Source organism: Triticum aestivum, chromosome 5D (genome assembly GCF_018294505.1).
Source record: "Triticum aestivum cultivar Chinese Spring chromosome 5D, IWGSC CS RefSeq v2.1, whole genome shotgun sequence".
Lineage (NCBI taxonomy): Eukaryota > Viridiplantae > Streptophyta > Magnoliopsida > Poales > Poaceae > Triticum > Triticum aestivum.
In genome coordinates, this window is record NC_057808.1 from 51,197,906 (window position 1) to 51,216,094 (window position 18,189).

At 42.3% G+C, this 18,189-nt stretch overlaps 1 protein-coding gene and 1 long non-coding RNA gene across 5 annotated transcripts; both read left to right on the plus strand.

The window, feature by feature from the left end:
• Positions 1-1,035: 1,035 nt before the first annotated feature.
• On the plus strand, positions 1,036-6,629 carry LOC123119384 (uncharacterized). 4 transcript variants are annotated; one of them, XR_006458632.1, is made up of 3 exons: positions 1,040-1,866; positions 1,996-5,403; positions 6,272-6,629. It is a non-coding gene; the product is annotated as an uncharacterized lncRNA (long non-coding RNA). The 4 variants fall into 4 exon arrangements; XR_006458631.1 differs by lacking the exon at positions 6,272-6,629 and adding an exon at positions 5,899-6,250; XR_006458633.1 differs by lacking the exon at positions 6,272-6,629 and having other exon boundaries at positions 1,045-1,866; positions 1,996-3,934; positions 4,010-6,250.
• A 3,467-nt stretch (positions 6,630-10,096) lies between these two features.
• On the plus strand, positions 10,097-17,584 carry LOC123119385 (pre-rRNA-processing protein ESF1). The gene is made up of 7 exons (XM_044539182.1): positions 10,097-10,857; positions 11,402-12,161; positions 12,384-12,509; positions 14,227-15,335; positions 15,433-15,512; positions 15,775-16,083; positions 16,979-17,584. The coding sequence occupies exons 2-4, from the start codon at positions 11,880-11,882 to the stop codon at positions 15,202-15,204; spliced, it is 1,386 nt and encodes a 461-aa protein (XP_044395117.1). The 5' UTR covers positions 10,097-10,857; positions 11,402-11,879; the 3' UTR covers positions 15,205-15,335; positions 15,433-15,512; positions 15,775-16,083; positions 16,979-17,584.
• Positions 17,585-18,189: the final 605 nt, after the last annotated feature.

Below are 18,189 nucleotides of genomic sequence, written 5' to 3' on the forward strand. Positions count from 1 at the left end.
ATATTGCAGCCACAAATCCTACACATATAGTTCAATGAAGACCAAGTGCTCGAGATAGTTTGAGAAGTAACATATTTAAGGTGGTAAACACCTTGTTCGCTTAGCAATATGGGACTAAACTTAATTAGTTGCAGTGATACTTAGCAGCAGCGAGTTTTGAAGAAAAACGATGCTACTGAGTACTTTAGCAGTAGCGCGTCCAGGATAAGGGCGCTACTACTATATCTAGCCTGGAGGCAACGCCGTGGCAATTATAGTAGTAGCGTTTGTTTCACCTAGGGCGCTAATGCTACTGAGATCTTACTAGCGCGGTTTCCTAGAGCTCGCTACTGCTATAATTTACAGAGATATGAACAAAAAAGACAAATGGTAGTGTGAGATCTATACTCCTAATGTTTCAGTTGGTAGTCTCCGTTTCGTGTTTATTTTCGTCCCACCTATCATGTTCTTTTTCGTCCCACCTTCGTCGGTTTTTTTCCGTCCTCCTCCACCTCCGAAGTAACGGTCCCCTGAGGTAGCGATCTCGTTGCAAGAAAAAAAAACCCCAGCAAAAACCACGTAGCGAGGCCCCTCGCACGAGAAAAAAAAACCGGAGGAAATAAGCTGTGGGAAGAAAGAAAAAACGGATGAACCAGGGATGCGAGGCCCCGTCGCGCAAAAAGAAAAAAAAACTGACGATCGAAGGTAGTCTCGCTACGAGGACGAGGGCCCTGGATCATGGGGTTAGAGCTAGTTTGGGTTACTTGGGGTCTTAAATAACCCAAAAATATCTAAACAGATAGGATTAGGCCTGGTACAATGGGAGATGCTTAGGGGAGATGCTTAGAGAAATAAACCAGACTTTTCTTAAGCACCGGTGCTTATTTGTACAGGGTAGATGCTTAACTAAGCGTCTCTTCTGTAGAAATAGGCATCGATGCTTCAGAAAAACTCGGTTTATTTTCGTAAGCTTCTCTCTAAGCACCTCCCATTATACAAGGCCTTAGAGTGGGTTAGTTTCATCTAACCCAACTATCCCGGTGGAGAGGTGCTTATTTGAGTTAGAGTGGGTTAGAAAATAACTGTTGAGTATCCAAACAGGGCCGAGATTACGAGAACCCACGCCCCAGCCGCCATCGCCGTCGCCGATCTATTCGCTACGTCGACGGAAACCACGCCCTATCCGCCATCGCAGATCCCTTTGCTGTCGCCGAGGTCCTGGAGGAGCCGCCGCCACCTTCATTACGGACCTCCAGGTCGCCGTCGGGACACCGCGGCAAAGGTTCGCCACGGCCGCCGTCGAGTTCCGAGAGGGGCATGACCCCAGGGAGATCTTCGTCGGGGTTGCCGCCGCCGCCGACGTTGCCTGCCGAAGGTGAGATCCCAGGACCTGTCTCCTCCTCTCTTTGCAGCGCTATGCTCTGTCGCGAGGCTGGCGGTGGCGGGTGGGTCGATGAACAGAGAGGAAAGATACGGTGCCGTCGATCCGTCCTGCCTGTGGATTCACTGGATGCGTCTTGGTGGAGTGAGCGCTCGTGAGATTCGATCTGGTTGCTCTGTCTTTCAAGGTGGATTCGTTGTCAGTAGGTTGGGACGGATTGATCGCTGTTGGATTTGTTAACTTGCAGGTGGGCTAAACCTCTCGTCCTCTGGCGACGAACATCGCCTCCCGCTAGGGTATGCGGGCGACAGTCGTTACTCAGCGCCAGCAGGTCGCTGCCCCGTCCTCCAATTGACAATGGTAGCATGCTTATGCCTTGGGGCATGGTGTCGCGGGTAGAGTGTGTGCTGCCATGGCTGAACGAAGCAGCAGTCGGCCGTGCACACTGTCTGACTACTATTGATGTTGGTCTTTCATGTAGGCTTGCCTTCAAATATCACGGCTAGGTATGTGATTTCTTATACTGTAACAGACTGTACAAGTCCATTCTCATATACAAGGACCATGAAATTGGATTGTGGCATTACTTCAACTATTTTATGAAGTCCACTGATTTTTTGATGAATAACTAATAGGTATGTATGGATCGTGCAACCTGCATATTCACAACTCTGAAGCAATAGAACTACAATCAGCTCACAACCCCCATCGAGTAGTACACCTATCTGTTCCATTCAGAGGTACTCATCTTGTTGATTCAGGTGAGATCTATTACCTATACCTTAGATCCTCTAAACTGAAGGAGCTCCGATGGGAAGGGTATTTTAAAATCTGGTGTTGTCTACATGTTTTGGCTGCTTGTATCTTCCTAGGCGATGTCTTACTAGCTGACGAGCAAATCATATGAAAATATGAACCACATATGATCTTTGCTAATAGAAGTACAACACTCAACCTGTGCTATGTCAATTCTATGGCCACTACATATTCAGACGGGCAAATGAACCAAATAACTCTTTCAGTGGGCCAGTGATAGTATTATTTGTTGAACTGATTAGAGAAGTAAACTATATACAACAGTAAACAGAAGTTGAATTGTTTAGAGAGGTAAACTATAGAACGGTAATCTGAAGTACACTTGGATCCCAAAGATGCTGGTGGAAATACGTCAACAAGTTACCCGCTACAATCATCACCAGAGATATAACCACAAAAACTGTAGTTCAAATCTATCCGCTACATTAACCTTGAATTTCCTATCCATTCTCATCACCGATGACCTGCCATAAACCGTACAAATAACAATGAGTATTGTGTTTACCTGCACACAAAAGAAGGGAATTGTTCCTGAACCTGGTTTCTGAGGCCAGGCACGAGTATTGTTTAATTTCAGAATTTTAGAAGAGGTGTAAACCATTAAGAGGGACGTACCATGACGCCAAAAGTTTCAGTCTGCCACCAAGTTTATTTTGTTCATCCCACAAAAAACATGAACTCTCAATCAATGGCTGCATAGTGTCAGAACACAAGAGGATTTTGAGCCAATCAAAATATATTCATTTAAAAAAATCACTGCTGGACCGACTGTTATTCTTCAGTTGCATTCCCTCTACTTATCTCTGACGAATCTACTATTCTTCAGTTGCATCCCCCTGTACTGATATTAGCTAATATAAGTGACAATGCTCTGACTCTTGGAATTTGTAATGCTCATCCAATCCTCCCCGTCTATACCTATTTAATAGCTTCAAGAGCTCTCCCCAAATCATCATTCAAAAGTTCTTCATCTACTTGTGCTATGTTACGTAGATATTTTTCTAGCTTTCAAAGGAAGCATGTCCAGGTGTTCCTAACATGCTCGAGGTTTGTAGGGAATTTAGAATATGTATATCGATCGGGCACCTTCGTTGTGTGAAATTCCTTACTTATTATGTCACTTATATCAGCTAACTATCAAGACCAATGAACTGCATCACGTCTATGTAATCACTTTTTAGTTTATGTCAAGATTAATAGACTGCATATGCACCCCCACACCCTTGGTTAGATCTACAATCAAATGTAATGGTGAGATTTAATTTAAAAACAGTTAATTTGTTTGCATGGCTATGCAAAATTAGACAATGATTACATTCTTTAAATAAACAGTTAAGGGCATGCCAGACTTTGCAATCTTCAGAAGAGATTGTTAGCCTAAAATCTGCAAGACAATATATCTGCGTACTTCGAGGACTGGTAGTTTGTTGCAATTACCAGATACTGCAAGCTGTGGTTCTAATTCATTCTTTCGCATTACCGTTTTGGAATTCAATCTGTGGTTGACTGTTACTTGATGGTTCTCTTGTTTCGATCTCCTAGGACTGGAATGTAGAAGCTTTTTGTTTGTTTTCTCACCATATCGTTGTAACAACTCTCAGCGTCTTATGAAAATTCTGAAGTAGTTTGGAGAAAAGATGTGTGAGAAGTAGGTGTATAGATATGTTCCTTCCATGTATTGGATCGAGGAATTTCTTATATTTCTTCTTTTATTAATTTCAGGAGAGGAAGAGAATTTTAGTGGTACTTCAGATTTTGGTAATTGTTCATGATTGAGTTCACCATAATTGATAAAAAAATTATGACTGTTATCATTTTCATGGTTTATTTTAGTTGCTGGAAGGAAAGCACTGCTAGAAATTTCGGAATTGAGATGTGGTTTTGAACAGTTCTGTCAGGTATTGCTTATTTGCATTGTGCAATCACAATTCTGGGGACAATCGTTTTTAGTTTTGTAGTATTTCGGATCTGGATCCTATCTTTCTAGCAGATCACCACATTTGGCGGGATTTGGCTTATTAAACAACAAGCAAACAATAAATTTTGTGAATATAATGTGACGTTTCCAGTTATAACTTTTAGACTTTTGATTCCTTCCTTTAGTTGTCAGCGGAAAATACTGAAGGCATGTAGTTGTATACATGTTTGAAAAATCAGAAGCGGTTAGTAACATTTTGCATCCTGATACTACAATCGACATTACTAAGCTTGATGCACTCATGAATCTTTAATAACAGGATTAACAGTGATGTTGCTGCTTGAGTTACTTTACAGGTAACGCTGTTATGCCAATGACATAGTTTATTCAGCTCTCAGGACAACTACTTCTATTTCATATTCATACTAAAACTTCTATGAAGCTACCAAAATTCCTTGTTGTGAATTTGTTCTGAAGCTACTAAAATATCCCCTTATACTAAAATTGGATTTCTACTGAAACTTTGTCAGGATACTCAGTCCTGTTGTACTAAAATTTACCTGCTTGCTTATGCATTAAAATCTACCTTGTTTCTGAAATTTAATAAGGAGGAGCTCAAGGGAGAAAATGATTCAAGGAGAAGAGAGCCAGAGAAGGAGAATTAAGATGTGCCTTATACTTATAATTTCTGAGCACTACTTGAATCGCGATATCATGTTAGAAGTGTGGGTATGGGAGGTTTGGTGGATTGTGAGCCGGAGATGGTGGAGGATTGTTAACAGCACTGATTTAACGGTAAAAAAATATTGGTAGTGTTCTTTATGAAACATTTGGTCGATTGTGTGCAGCTACGGGGACACATATTTTTGTAGTTCTACATCAATCATATTTAACTGAGATCTGGATGTTCAGCCAAGGTATGTGATGTGTAGTATACTATGCAAATCTTTGTTAAATATCATATACCCACTCCGTATACTACATATCATATACCCAGTCCCATGAACCATGTGGTTCTGACATAAAAATGTCCTTCGATGAATTTTTTCATGGTTCATGGGACCAACAACATTCGAAGAGCATTTCAGCTGTATGGTTAGGCTTCTTGAATTCTATCATAAGTCATAACCTTCATGTTACGTGGACGGACATGCTCTGTCAATTTTTCCCAGGTTCATTACAACTTACGGCAACAGTAATACTGCTTGCTTATTTTACTAATAACTTCTGCAGGAGGAGCTTGCAAGTATGTTTCACTTGCTTGGGCTGGAACTTTGGTTCATGGAGAAAAGTTGCATGATTAGCCAAGGTATGTCTGAACCAATCCTAACTAATCTCCCCTCTACTATGAGGATACTAACACGAGCATGTAGGAATGGGATTGTATATTTTTTTGCTGAATTATTCGCATAGCTATGTAAATATGTTCCCTCAACCTACAAGGAGCATGATCTTTTTGGCGCATAACGACAATGACATTCTCCGCCCAGGGGATATTGAATCGGTACCTTTTTTATTGAAGCATTAGGTCAATTTCAAACCATGAAGATTAGTAAAGAGCAACTATTCCCTGAGTCCCCTTTTGGGGCCTTGCCTTCTTTTTATATATCCATTTCTTTAGTTGACACATCCTTCTGTCATCTGAGCTTGTCACATTTGGATATTTTTCTCAATTGATGATATGGGTACAATTTATGTAGAAAACTAAGGCACTCAACATAGTGTTTGTGGCGTAAGAGGTTGGGATTGCCACATAATATTTTAGCATGTTCATCTAACAGACCCTCCTTTCATTCCTTTATAGCGCCGTGCGGTTCATTCTCCTTTGGTGATGGAACTCATGGTCCTATATGTGCATTTGGCAACCACTGGAAGAACATGCGACGACTGGGCTCTCAAGTTCAGTTATCATAATTAACTTGGATGCTTTTGGGTGTTGTCTCTAGCTGGTGTAAAATTGGCAATGACCTATGTTGGAGATCTCACGTTTGCCCTGTAGATTTTAGACTTTGATAACTACATCTTGCGGTGTCTTCTCACATAAGATACGTCCATGTTGTTTGGTTCAAAAATGGAACTGGGTATGTAATGCAGTGGATAGATCTTTTTTTCAGAGAGAAATATATCTATATTTCTATTGTTCAATGTTTTTGATATAGCTATTTCTGATTTCATAGATTTGAAGTCGTTCCACCTCAGAAGAAAGCATGAGGACATTGTTTATTGTGGATGCTCCTCCCTCCCTCAATACATGGCGCACACACTTTCCAAAAACGGAGTTTGACTAATTAAACATGGGTTATATTTCACAAAGAATATATCACCGGATTCGTATTTGCACGAAGTTTCCCATGGTATAATTTTCACAACATTTGACACACATAATACAAAACAAATTAGTGAGGAAGTTAAATCACACAAAACGAGGGTGGCATGTAAAAGGGAATACACATTTCTATATGACAATAAATTCATGAAGTGTACTATGCATGACAAGAAGTAGCAACTAACTTATTGCAGTAAAGGGAGTTGCTAAAAACTGATGCTACTTAAGCTATGTATTCCATGTCTAAATTGTTTCCCTCTCAACATGCAGAAAACCATAAGATTAGTTCGAGAATGATAGTGCTTGACATGTTTGGCACTTGTTTTGTTGCGAGTCCTTATTGGTGTACATGACCATTCATGCTTCTGTATAGTGAACCTATTCACGGTCAATATAGAAAATCAATCCCAGCTATTTTTTTTTTGTAGAAATCAATCAAAGCACCAACACCAATGCAAAAATAACTGGATAAATAATTCGAGTGATGGATGGTTTCTGATTTTGGGGCAGGGGAATGTCCCTCTTTACTTCCTCGATACTTCAAACTATTATTGTATCTATAATCGTACAGTAAATGTTGGGAATTGAAAAAGATTGAAATGGTGGCTGCATAAAACAGAAAAGAGGACTGGGGCTTAGGTTCCTAAAAGAATGTCGCATACTAGAGATGTTGAACCATTGATATGCGTTAATGCTAAAAATCCCCTTTAGAGATAGATTTCTTTATTCTCTATGCTAGCTAAACGCCCGAAACATAATAAGCTAAGCCTCCGTCGATTTAGCCAAAGCAGGCCTGGAGAAAATAACGTCGGATTTTTAAGCATGGCAAACCGAACGTTTTTTATGACAGTTAGTTGGCGTGAGGATGGCACTTTTAGTTTACGAGCACGAAAATTTTCTGAATAAAATGAACTAAAGCGGATGTGTCATGCTTGCCATCCCCCACAAACACAAATTGCCATAAAAAATGTTTGATTTACCATGGTACAAATTTTAAAAAGCCCGTGGCAACGCATGGACGTTTTACTAGTATTTATTAGTTTGGCATATTTCAGTGCAGAAAATTTAAGATTGATACATCTTCTCAAATTACAATGTCATCAAAGTACAGTTGCAGCTACATCTATAGCTCATCCACGGGCTTTCAAGAATATTCCACTGTGACTCACAGTAAGGAGGGTAGTGGAACAACATAGATCAATGACTTGCAATAATAGAACAGTTAACTGATAATCAACACATACCAAACTCTTACCTAACGAATGACCTACACATACAAAACGGCATTGTGGATGATTCATAAGAAAAGAACGATCAATTGATAAAGAAAAGGGTAATTGAAATAAAACAACTATAAGACATCAAATACAATATAAACCGAGTTGCTATATATGAGAACACGATGACCTGTTGCATATCTAGAAAAGATAAAAAATAAGAAATATAATTGGGTTAGTACATTTGGAGATATATCTTTGCATACCCAGTTGCTTTGCATGGCGGTGATAGCAAGATCCTACAATCAGAAATTAAGAAATATACATGGGTTTGTGCTGAAAATTTGGCTTTCTTATTAGTCATCACAAAGATGAAGCTCAAATAAAAAGTACAAAAATATATAATAGGCCTATCCAGTTATATGGAATCAATGCTAAATTTTTGTATTTGTAAGAGGAACCTGCTGTTATGACAGAACAGAAGTCCATCCTTGAACAACCACATCAATAATTAGAAGCCTCTGTGACACCTTTCACACAGTTGTTTCAGTTGGATCCTTCCAACCTTGGTCATACACCCGCAGGATAAGCATAAATAACATTAGAAGATTGAAATAATAAATAATTGCTGAGAAATCCAAACAGAAAAACCTAAAGAAAAGGTGAAGCGAACTGTCGTCCATGCGTTTCAAGGAAAAGATTTGCCTCAGTTGATTAGACCATACTATACTAACCTAAAGAAACAACCATTTTGCATGGAATTAAGCGTTTTAATATAGAATGCGGTTAAGAAACAAACCAATTTTGTGATTGTGGGAATTTCCTTTCCTACCATTTCTCTAATTCTCCTTTGACACATGCATGAGATATTGTCTTGGTTCTCTCGATAAGCAAGCTGTAATTATAAAGAAGATTAGCTCCTGTGTTTACGTTAGTAGTATTAAGATGTCATTCAGGCCCAAACCTCATCCTAAAAACGGATAAAAAATAGGCATAGATGGTAGGAAGACAAACAAACACTTTCATAGATGGAATAATATTTGACATTATAATCGTATATACATAAAATCAAAAAATCAAGGGAAAACATGAGGATTAGATCCACGGAGGTGATAAAAGCCATGAACTCCGATTCATAGGTGTGGTGATCAATCTTGCGACTGGAGACGCGCAGGTCGACGACGATGTAGTTAGTGGCCGGCCCTGGAGAACTCATTGCTTGATAGCGAAGGAAAGGAAACGAGGTGGAGGAGTTGGGATCAGAAGTCGAGGGAGCGGCTTCGTGATCTCCTATAAATGGATCGTGGAGCCTGAACGCTCCATCTTGTACACCAGAAGAACGCTCCACCACGGGCAATAAATGGCGTCTCTTCATGTGCGTTGGTGGCTGCCATTTCTTTCATGGCGAATGGTTGGGGGGGGGGGGGGGGGGGGGGGGGGGGCGCGAGCGGTAGAGAGAACGGCGACGATACGACTTAGTACAACGGAGAAGATGAAGCCTGAAGGACCTACTGTAATTACATGGGCTAACACCACAGCCGGCCTAGCCAGCTACAGATCACGTGCCAACTATTGGGCCAGGCAGCCCAAGTGCAAACAATGGCCAGGTTGCAGCGTGAAGGGATGGGCTGCCGAGATGCAGCGTGTACGTACGCAGTGGTCGTAGAGGGAACGTCATCACAAACGTGTGTGCGCAGTGCACGAAGATGTTCGCCCGATGACATTCCACCACTGGCTTAGGAGGAATCAAAACAATTGGTTGCTCTTTTGCAAACTGAAGGCTGGCGTGGCAAGATGCTGATGTGGACAATGTGCATGTTGAGAGAATTGGTAGTAGTGGGGATCAATTTCTTAAGAATGTAAGATTTGCAGGGCACGCTACATGGGCCGGCTCATCTATGGCTTTCTTCTTCATTTCTTTCTCCGGTTTGTTAGAGGCTTTTGTGGTTTCCAACCGGTCTTCCTCTTGTCTCTTTTCCTGCAGGATTTCGACTGGTTTTTATTTTATTTTTAGATTTTTTAGATTTTTGTTTTCCTTTTTCAGAATTATGAATATTTTTAAGTACATGTTTTTTTCCAAGTTTGAAAAATTTATGGACATTTTGTTAAATCCATGATTTTTTCTGTGAAATCATAAATAATTTTATATTTGACAAATATTTATATTAATTCATGTCATTTTTTAATCTATTAAAGTATTACAATTTTTTGACTAAATTTTAAAATCATGATCATTTTTAAAGTACATAAATATTTTTCAAAATTGTGAACATTTAATCGCAACATATATTTAAGAAATTCAAAAATCGGGCATGAACCTTTTTTTTAGGCAACATGAACCTATTGGTGCGCACAGCCGGAAAACCAGACACGAAGCGACAATGGGCCAGCCCATAATCGCGTGGAACACTACAGGAGTACCCCTGTCAATCCCTGCCGCTACCTTCGCTAAAAAAAAAAAAAATCCCTGCCGCTACTCGCCCCCGACGACCTCTTGCTCGCCGCCGCTGAATGCCTAGCGGCAGCAGCCATGGCGCCGCCGGGCAACTCCGTCGACCTCAAGGGTGCAAAGAAGGGCAAGAAATCAAACTCCAAGAATGAGAAAAGGCACAGGAAGGAGAAGCACGAGCGTCCTGCCGCCGACGAAGCGTCTCTCCCCAACGAGGCCAAGCGCAAGCACAAGGAGCACGGCAAGAAGCCCAAGAACGAGAAAAAGGCTGAGGCTGAGACCGAGGCGGGCGGGGTGAAGCGCGGAGACGAGAGGATGAGGCGGGCGATGGAGGACGAGCGGTTCGCGGCGGCGCGGACCGACCCTAGGTTCGGATCGATGCCGCGGAAGGAGGCGAAGGTGCCTCTAACATGGCTACAAGAACGATTTCCAACTACAACTCTTGATCTTATATTCTGATTTTTTTGTTGGCAACTTACTGCATGTTAGTTTTATTGCCAGTACGGGTCTTATGATATGCGTTCTTATTTTTAGGATTTCCATATGGTTGCTAAATTATCTTCACGGGACACTTTGTTAGTTGTGTTTTTCTTGTCTTCAAGAGAGACATTTTTCTTGTATTATTTCTATTTCCTTGACTTTTTTATTCTGCAGTACTCTGTCGGCAGTGACATTGCTCATTACTTGATGGCGAGGCATGATGATACACCTATGATCGATAAGGAAACTCACAGGCTTGCTGTTGTTAATATGGACTGGGATCATATTAAGGTGTGTACCAATTCATTAATTTCTATTATCTTGAGAAATAATCCTTTCTTCCTAAACAATTTCAGCCATGTTAAAAGGCAATTTTATTATTTCAGTTGCTTGAGAATCACTTGAAAGAATGTGTTTGATGCCAACATGTTTCTTTTCAGTAAGGCTAACATGCATTGCTGTACTGTTTTTTGCATTTGCGTATTTATGATAGACTTATAAAACATCTAGGGGCTGTTTGGATCGCAATTTTTTAATAGATTCTGGTAAACCAGTAGCAGTTCTGAAAAGAAGAAACTTAATATATAACCTCACAACATCAGTTCAAACTTACCACTGACGACCTGTTCGGGCAGGGGATCTGAATTCGAGTCCTTAGGGTGGAACTAAAGTCGAAAACTTTGAAAGCAATCCCATCACTCAAATACACATGTAATGCTTGTTTTTGCATTCAAATATGCTCATTATTTTGTTTGGTTAAGTATTAAAGCATTCCTGTGATTTTTATAGCAACCCAACAAAATATTTTGATACTTTGTTTTGCCCCTTTCAACAGGCAGTGGACTTGTATATGGTGATGACATCTTGGGTCCCGAAAGGTGGGCGAGTTCTATCAGTTTCCATATATCCATCAGAATTTGGACTGGAGTGCATGAATATTGAGACAACACAAGGCCCGTCTGCTCTTCTTGGTGCCGATGAGGATGATGGTGGTGATGGTGGGGATGACGATAACAGCGAGGTTGAAGACGATGACGATGATGATGTTGATGGCGAATACGATAGTGAACATGACTCTGAGACCGAGAACAACAGGCTGCGTGCTTATGAGCTAAACAGACTGAGGTTACCAATAAGGCACAGAGATATTTTTGGTGATTATTATCTCGTTTATTTATCTGTTTTTCTGGGACTTACTGAGTAGACTTTGCATGAATTTTTTAACCATACTCCATAATCTTCACGTTGTTAACTTCAGTATTAAAATGTTCAAATCCTATCCACAAATGTAACTACGGTGGCTTCTGCTTCACATGTTTGGGATTGCATGCATATATGTCCAAGTAGCCTTGTCCATCCATCTTTCATATGAACCACACATGAAAATGTTACTGTTTGCCAAGGGTTGCCCATTTATCTCTCTGATGATTATGTTGATCTATGCAGTTGTTGTATGTGATTCCAGTGCAACTGCGAATCACCTATACATGACTCTTGATAGTACTGAGTTCTTGAAAACGGCAAATGTGTTTGATCTGCAGTTTATTCGTGACTCTATGGAGTTCAAGCGCGCTGCTCGTGATGTAGCTACAGAGGTACCTTACTTTGATAGATTGTATCTGCATCCATATTTGTTGGTGGGCATATTAAACTGTTTGCATTTGCCAGCATCAAAGTTTCTCTTTTCAGTAGCTGATGATTCTATTATGTTTCTTTCCATATCGCTTTTCAAAGTTATGATGCTATTTGGGCACAAATTACCTTTCACTTGTGCTAAAAGAGATCTTTTCAGTTTGTACTTGCTTGACTTCATGCAGGCACCTCCTAGTTACAAGGAGCCTGATTCTGAAACTCCCGCTTTGCAACCTAGCAAAGTTAAGCTCACGTGGGATGATGATGAACCAGATCGTAAGATCTTGAGGTGGAAGTCCAAAGAGGATCAGGTCAGCTCATTTTGTTTGCTGACTTAAAACTGAAAATCACATTGGGTCCGATGGTAGGAACCACATTTTTGTGGGGGTCCGATGGAATCCACGCCCTCCTACAAGGCGCTTCATCGTGGGTCTTGGGCGTCGATTGTTTTTGCTAACGTTGGATCGGTAACCCCAACCAATGTGTTGCCGCAGTCCACTCTAGCAACTCTCAGACCGAGCTGCTGATTTGTGTTGGGAGCTTTCTGGAGCGGGCGGAGGCGGCTCTGGACAAGCTCTCTCTTGCGTCGGCTGTGTTGCAGTCCACTCCTACGTCGCGCCCGTCTAGGCAGGTTGATGTTGTTGGTGGCTTGGTGGCCCAGTGGAGAATAGGGGCGAAGAGTTCTATGCTTGTTTCTCCCCTCGAGCTGCGGACAACTCGTCATCGATGTCAGCCGCTGTAAGCGAGGCCATTGCCGTGGTCGTCAGCCCTGTGTTGCAGATCATGGCCGAGCTTCAACAACTATGTGCGAGACCTGCTTTGCCTCAGTCTATGGAGCATGTGGAGGTTGGCTCATCGGCGACCCCGGTAGAGGGACAGGATTCGCCTCTGTCATGTGAGCAACTGGAGGCACCTGAGTCCATCGTGTCGGTGTTATCAGTGGCTGATGATGTTGATGCGGTCAATACATTGGTGCCTAATCCTTTGGAGCCCAACCAGCCGCTCGCCTTTGTGGAGCGTGAAGGTTCTGATGTTGTGGTCACCCACTCGCACGAGACCGTTGGGCAGGTTTCTGTGCGCGACAAGGTCAATGAGATTCTCTTCCAGATAGAGATTCACATCTTGCTCAAACATTTGGAGGCGGATAGCCCTAGATCTGGCAAGGCGATTGTGGAGGAGGCTCTCAGGAGCAAAAGAAAGAAGAGTGGCGCCACAAGAAAGGCGTCCGCAGCTGCTTGATGGTTGGTCATTAGTCTCTTCCTGGCTTGTCTTCATGGATTTGGTGGTGCCGGTGGTCTTCGGCCGAGTTACTCTTGTTGGGGGTTTCTTTGCAATGTAGCAGTGTGCGGGTTGGTGGTCCTTACGTGTTGGCTATGGTTGTCGGATTGATTATGCGCTTATGGGCTTGCATGCTCTGTGAGTAGTACACATGTGGTTGGTTTGTATCAGTTTTTGCCCGGTTTTTTTATTAACTGGGCAATTATCTTCTGCTTAATTAATCGATGAGGCAAATCTTTTGCCTCCGTTTTAAAAAAAAAATCAGTTACTTGTTGACTTTATAGATGTCAAGGTAGGAAAACCCAGTGTCATGATAAGCACTAGTGAAGCTATGAGAGCCTAACATTGCAAAATTTCTTCCTACATACATATATGTATGTTCTTGGAACAGCTGGAGTTGTACAGTGCACACTTGCTGTTCTTACAAAATCACATAACTGTGGGTTTGCTGTTGTTACAAACCCAGTGTCAACTGTCAGGACAAGCATTCAACACTAGTGAATAATAGAGAAAAATACAATATCATCGTAGACTCTTGTATTTTTATAGAATCTTCTTTGAATAGCTGTGCCAAATTACTGTTTTTTTTCATGTAGACTCTTTGTACACTTGTTCTTACAAATTCACATAACTTGATAATGATGCCATGCATTTTCCTACCCTTTTGTCGTGAAAATTTTCAATCTTTTGGTCATCGTTTCTTGTCCTACATTTTTCCATCTTTGACGGCTTCAATTTTTTCTGTTGCAGTTAGATGACCCTAAAATGTTTTTACCAAGTGATGACAGTGCATCAGATGATGATGTAGACGATTCTGGTGATGAGTCTCTACCAAATGGTGTAGCGAAAAGAAAGTTAATAAACAAGGAAAGGTTGGCTCTTTTACTACAAGGAGATAAATCTGACGAGGAACAAAGTGATGGCCAGGGCATGGAGATAACATTCAACATGGAACCCGAGGACCTCAGCAAGCGTATCCTTGAGAGAAAGAGCATCGAGACGAAAATTGTCTGGGAGACGCACCAAGAAAAAATGAAGGAGAAGCGGAAAGCTAGGAAGAGGTCGTCAAAGGATGATGATGACTACAGTGACGAAGATAGCGCTGATGAAAATGATGATTTCTTTGAGGATGAAAAGGCTGATGAAGAAGTTAGGCCAATCAAGAAACAAAAGGTGAAGACCAAAGGGAAAGCAAAGGACAAGCTTCCAGAGGAACATTTTGAACCAGAAGCAACTAAAGAAGAGTTGGAGCTCTTGGTTGCTGCTGACCAGGATGCAGCCAATGGTGCAAAGGGTTGTAACATAAAACGCAGGAGTAAGAAGAGCAAGGGTTGTGTCGAGGACAAACTTCCTGAAATCAATATTAGCACAGATGACTTGAGGTTCTCAGCCACGTTGACGGATCATCTGTATGCATTGGATCCTACTGATCCCCAGTACAAGAGGTATCACATAGTGGGACGCGGAGGAATTGATCACGAGCACACAGGCTTTCGGAATCTGTCCCGCTCCATATGTCGTCGTGATTCGTTTTACCAAACACACGTGACCGCTGCAGGGCCAAGCAGACGAGGTGGAATAGAAAAAGAAAAGGAGAAATTCTCCTGGACGGAGGGCCAGAACGGCATGTCCATTCGAGGCCGTCGCGAATTGGCGTCGGAGCCGTCGCTCGGGTCGGTAACGACGTCACTGGGTTGGAGTAAATGCGATATGGGTAGCTGGGTGTAGCTTGCTCCTACCTCTCCCCGCTGCCGCTCTGGTTCTATTGAGGGCGGCTCGGCGGCGAAACCACAAGCTCTTTAGGGTTGCTGACTCTCTGCTCCGGCGCGCATGGAGTTCTTGATGCAGCCATTGAACAGGTCCGAATCTATCCATGTCTGTGCTTTCTCGCCCGCGATTTGGGTTTGGAGATTCTGGAGATCTAAATCTTAGTGCTGCCGGTGTGTGTGTGCACAGGCAGGGAGTGAAGATAAGCCATAGGCATCTGAAAACTCCATAGAGCAGATTGATCCAAAGACCCCTGGCTGGACACGAAGGTATGAAATTTAGGCTCGCACACAAGTACGTATAAATGAAAAAATGCTTCAAAACGAATCTCTGGCGTATGTTATAAGATGAGGACACAACTAAATTTGATAAATTGCGGACAAATAGTTGTGGTTGTCATGATTGCATTGTGTGCAAGTGCAAGAGAGGTAGTGTATTACAGAAATTGAATACTACAATATAATCAGCAAGGGACAGTAAATATATTCAGTTTTCCTAATTTTCATTGATCTGTCTTTCAATTCGCTTCAGGTCGATTTCTGTAACTGTCCGATCCGACACGAATCACAGCGCACCGCTGTGCCTCATTTATTCCTCTGCCCGTGCGCGTGTCAGGCTCGTTTATTCTTGGGCTTCATTCGGTCATGAGCTCTTCAGTTCAATTATCAATTTTAGTGAATCTTCAGTTTAGTTCAGTCTCCAATTTCAGTCATATTCCGTTAAATTTCTTCAGTCATATTCAGTTTCTCTTTGTTCTTCAGTCTCCCAATTAGCTTGCCTTCAGTTTTGTGTAGGTCTGTGCTTCGATCAATGAAGAAATTCATCATCAATCTTCTATAGGTGTGTCCTCATTTTGTCCTATGGTGTTCAGTCTTTCATTCTATCATCAATCTTTTCTTCATTAGCTTGCCTTTAGTTTCAGGGTTCTCTGTTTTTCACTGTTGTTCAGTCTTGTCCTTTTTAGCCAATGTCTTCGGTTAATTCTATCATTAATCTTTCTTTTTCAGTGTTTCATTTCGAGTGAATTTGTCTTCCAGTGCAAATTATTTTAGCCCTATCCTATGATATTTCCAGCCTTCTTCTTAGTGGATTGTTCTTCAGTAATCTATTTCTTTCTTCAGTCTTCAGTTCAAGTGTGGCAACCATGCATTAACTTCTTATTCAGATCACTATTTATCATTATAGATCAGGGTATGTGTGTGCAGTGTTTAGTTTTCAGGTTATTACAACTACTTGTCAAGAGAAGCATTTAGCTCGTCACGGTTCAGTTTAGACAGTTTAGACATTATCTTCAGTTTTTGAGACATAAGTTTCTGTCCTGTTTTCTTTTAAGCACACAATTGCTGATGCGGATGCCATGAGAAGGATATAACAGAGCTAGTGCAGCTCAAGTTACAAACTGCAGCTCATATATAACAGATCCATCTCCGTATATTTAATTATTCTTCAGTTCCATCTCAAACTATTGCGTGCACTAAGCCACCCCGACGGCTTGGTTTAGTGCAGATAATTCGCAGTAAAATACTTTCTATTTTAGCATGGTTTTACTTTTTTTTTCTCTCAGCTTGGTTTAGTTCTTAGTATCAGTTCGCGTGTTTTAAGTTATTTGTATCAGGCATCAGCCATGTTTCTTCGGTCTGGTTTCTTCATAATTCATTTTATTTTTGTGCTATTCATTTTATTAAAAATAATTTGTGAGTTGGCAACTGACATTTTTTTTTACTTCTCCTTTTAGACGGACGGCAAAAAACCAGAAATAACCTTTTAAGGTAGCTTCCAGCCCGACAACCACCCCGACCGCAGGCATGGTTGGGCTACGCCTTGGGGGAGGTATCATAAGCACTGTCGCGTAAAAGACAGTAGCAGATGGTCGTATCGCCTTCAACAAGGATGGATGGTAGGAATTCATGGAGGAGAATGACCTAAAGGTTGGCAGAGTGGTGCTAATCACCATCAGGAACAGTGCACTGGACGAACTGACACATGATGGTTGTCGTCAACCCGATCTAAGATGACCATCAGGGTCAATGCTAAAGTTGTCACCGCCTTTTTTTTCTGCTGTGTGTTAACTATGTAGCACCGCAGTTTGACAAACTATGTTTGTTTTCTCTTATTTTGTTATTGCGGTGGTATGCACCGTCAAGGAGTATGTAATATGGAGTCTGAAACTTTTTTTATAATTTCGTGTGGTACTTGATTCATAAGTTATCAGTATTTCCTAGTGTTAGAGTTATAATATAAGTCATGTATACCCCTTTGTATTTATCCCGTTGTATAAGGGGTTTCCTGCATATGTACCACACCTGTACGTATATATATATCGGCCTATGGCCTCATGGGAATATAAGTTGCTTATTCCTAACATGGTATTAGAGCTAGGTCAATTTTTTGCACGCTGCAACTCGTGCTGATCCGTCTCGATCGAAGCCCCCGGCTCCCTCTCGCTCGCAGTTTCCGTCGCCGCTGCCTCTCCTCTCGATCTCTCCTCCCGATCGGCGCTGTGTGGATCGCCACGCTGGGCTGGGCCGCTCCCTCTCCTCCACGCTGGGCTGCCCCGTCCTCCCTGCTCGATCGAAGTCGCCGGCTCCCTCCTGCTTTTGGAGTCCGCCAGGAGGCGCTGCTCCCGCCAGCTCCCGTCGCCCGCCCGCCAGCTCCCGTCCGCAGCTCCCGCCCGCCAGGACTTCGCCCGGTCGCCAGGTGCCCTCCCGCCAGAACTTCGCCCGGTCGCCAGGTCCCTCTCCTCCCGATCGTCTACTGCTGTCGTCTGAGGTCTGCTGCGCCGGATCTCGCTCCCAGCCGCCGTCCTCGTCCGGCCTCTGCTATTTTCGGATCTTTGCCCAAAAAAAAATGTCTGCTGCATCAGGCTACGTTGCTGTCCCTCGCTGTCCGGTGATCTTCGATGGTACCAACTACACCGAGTTCGCTGGCTTCATGCGTGGCATTCGT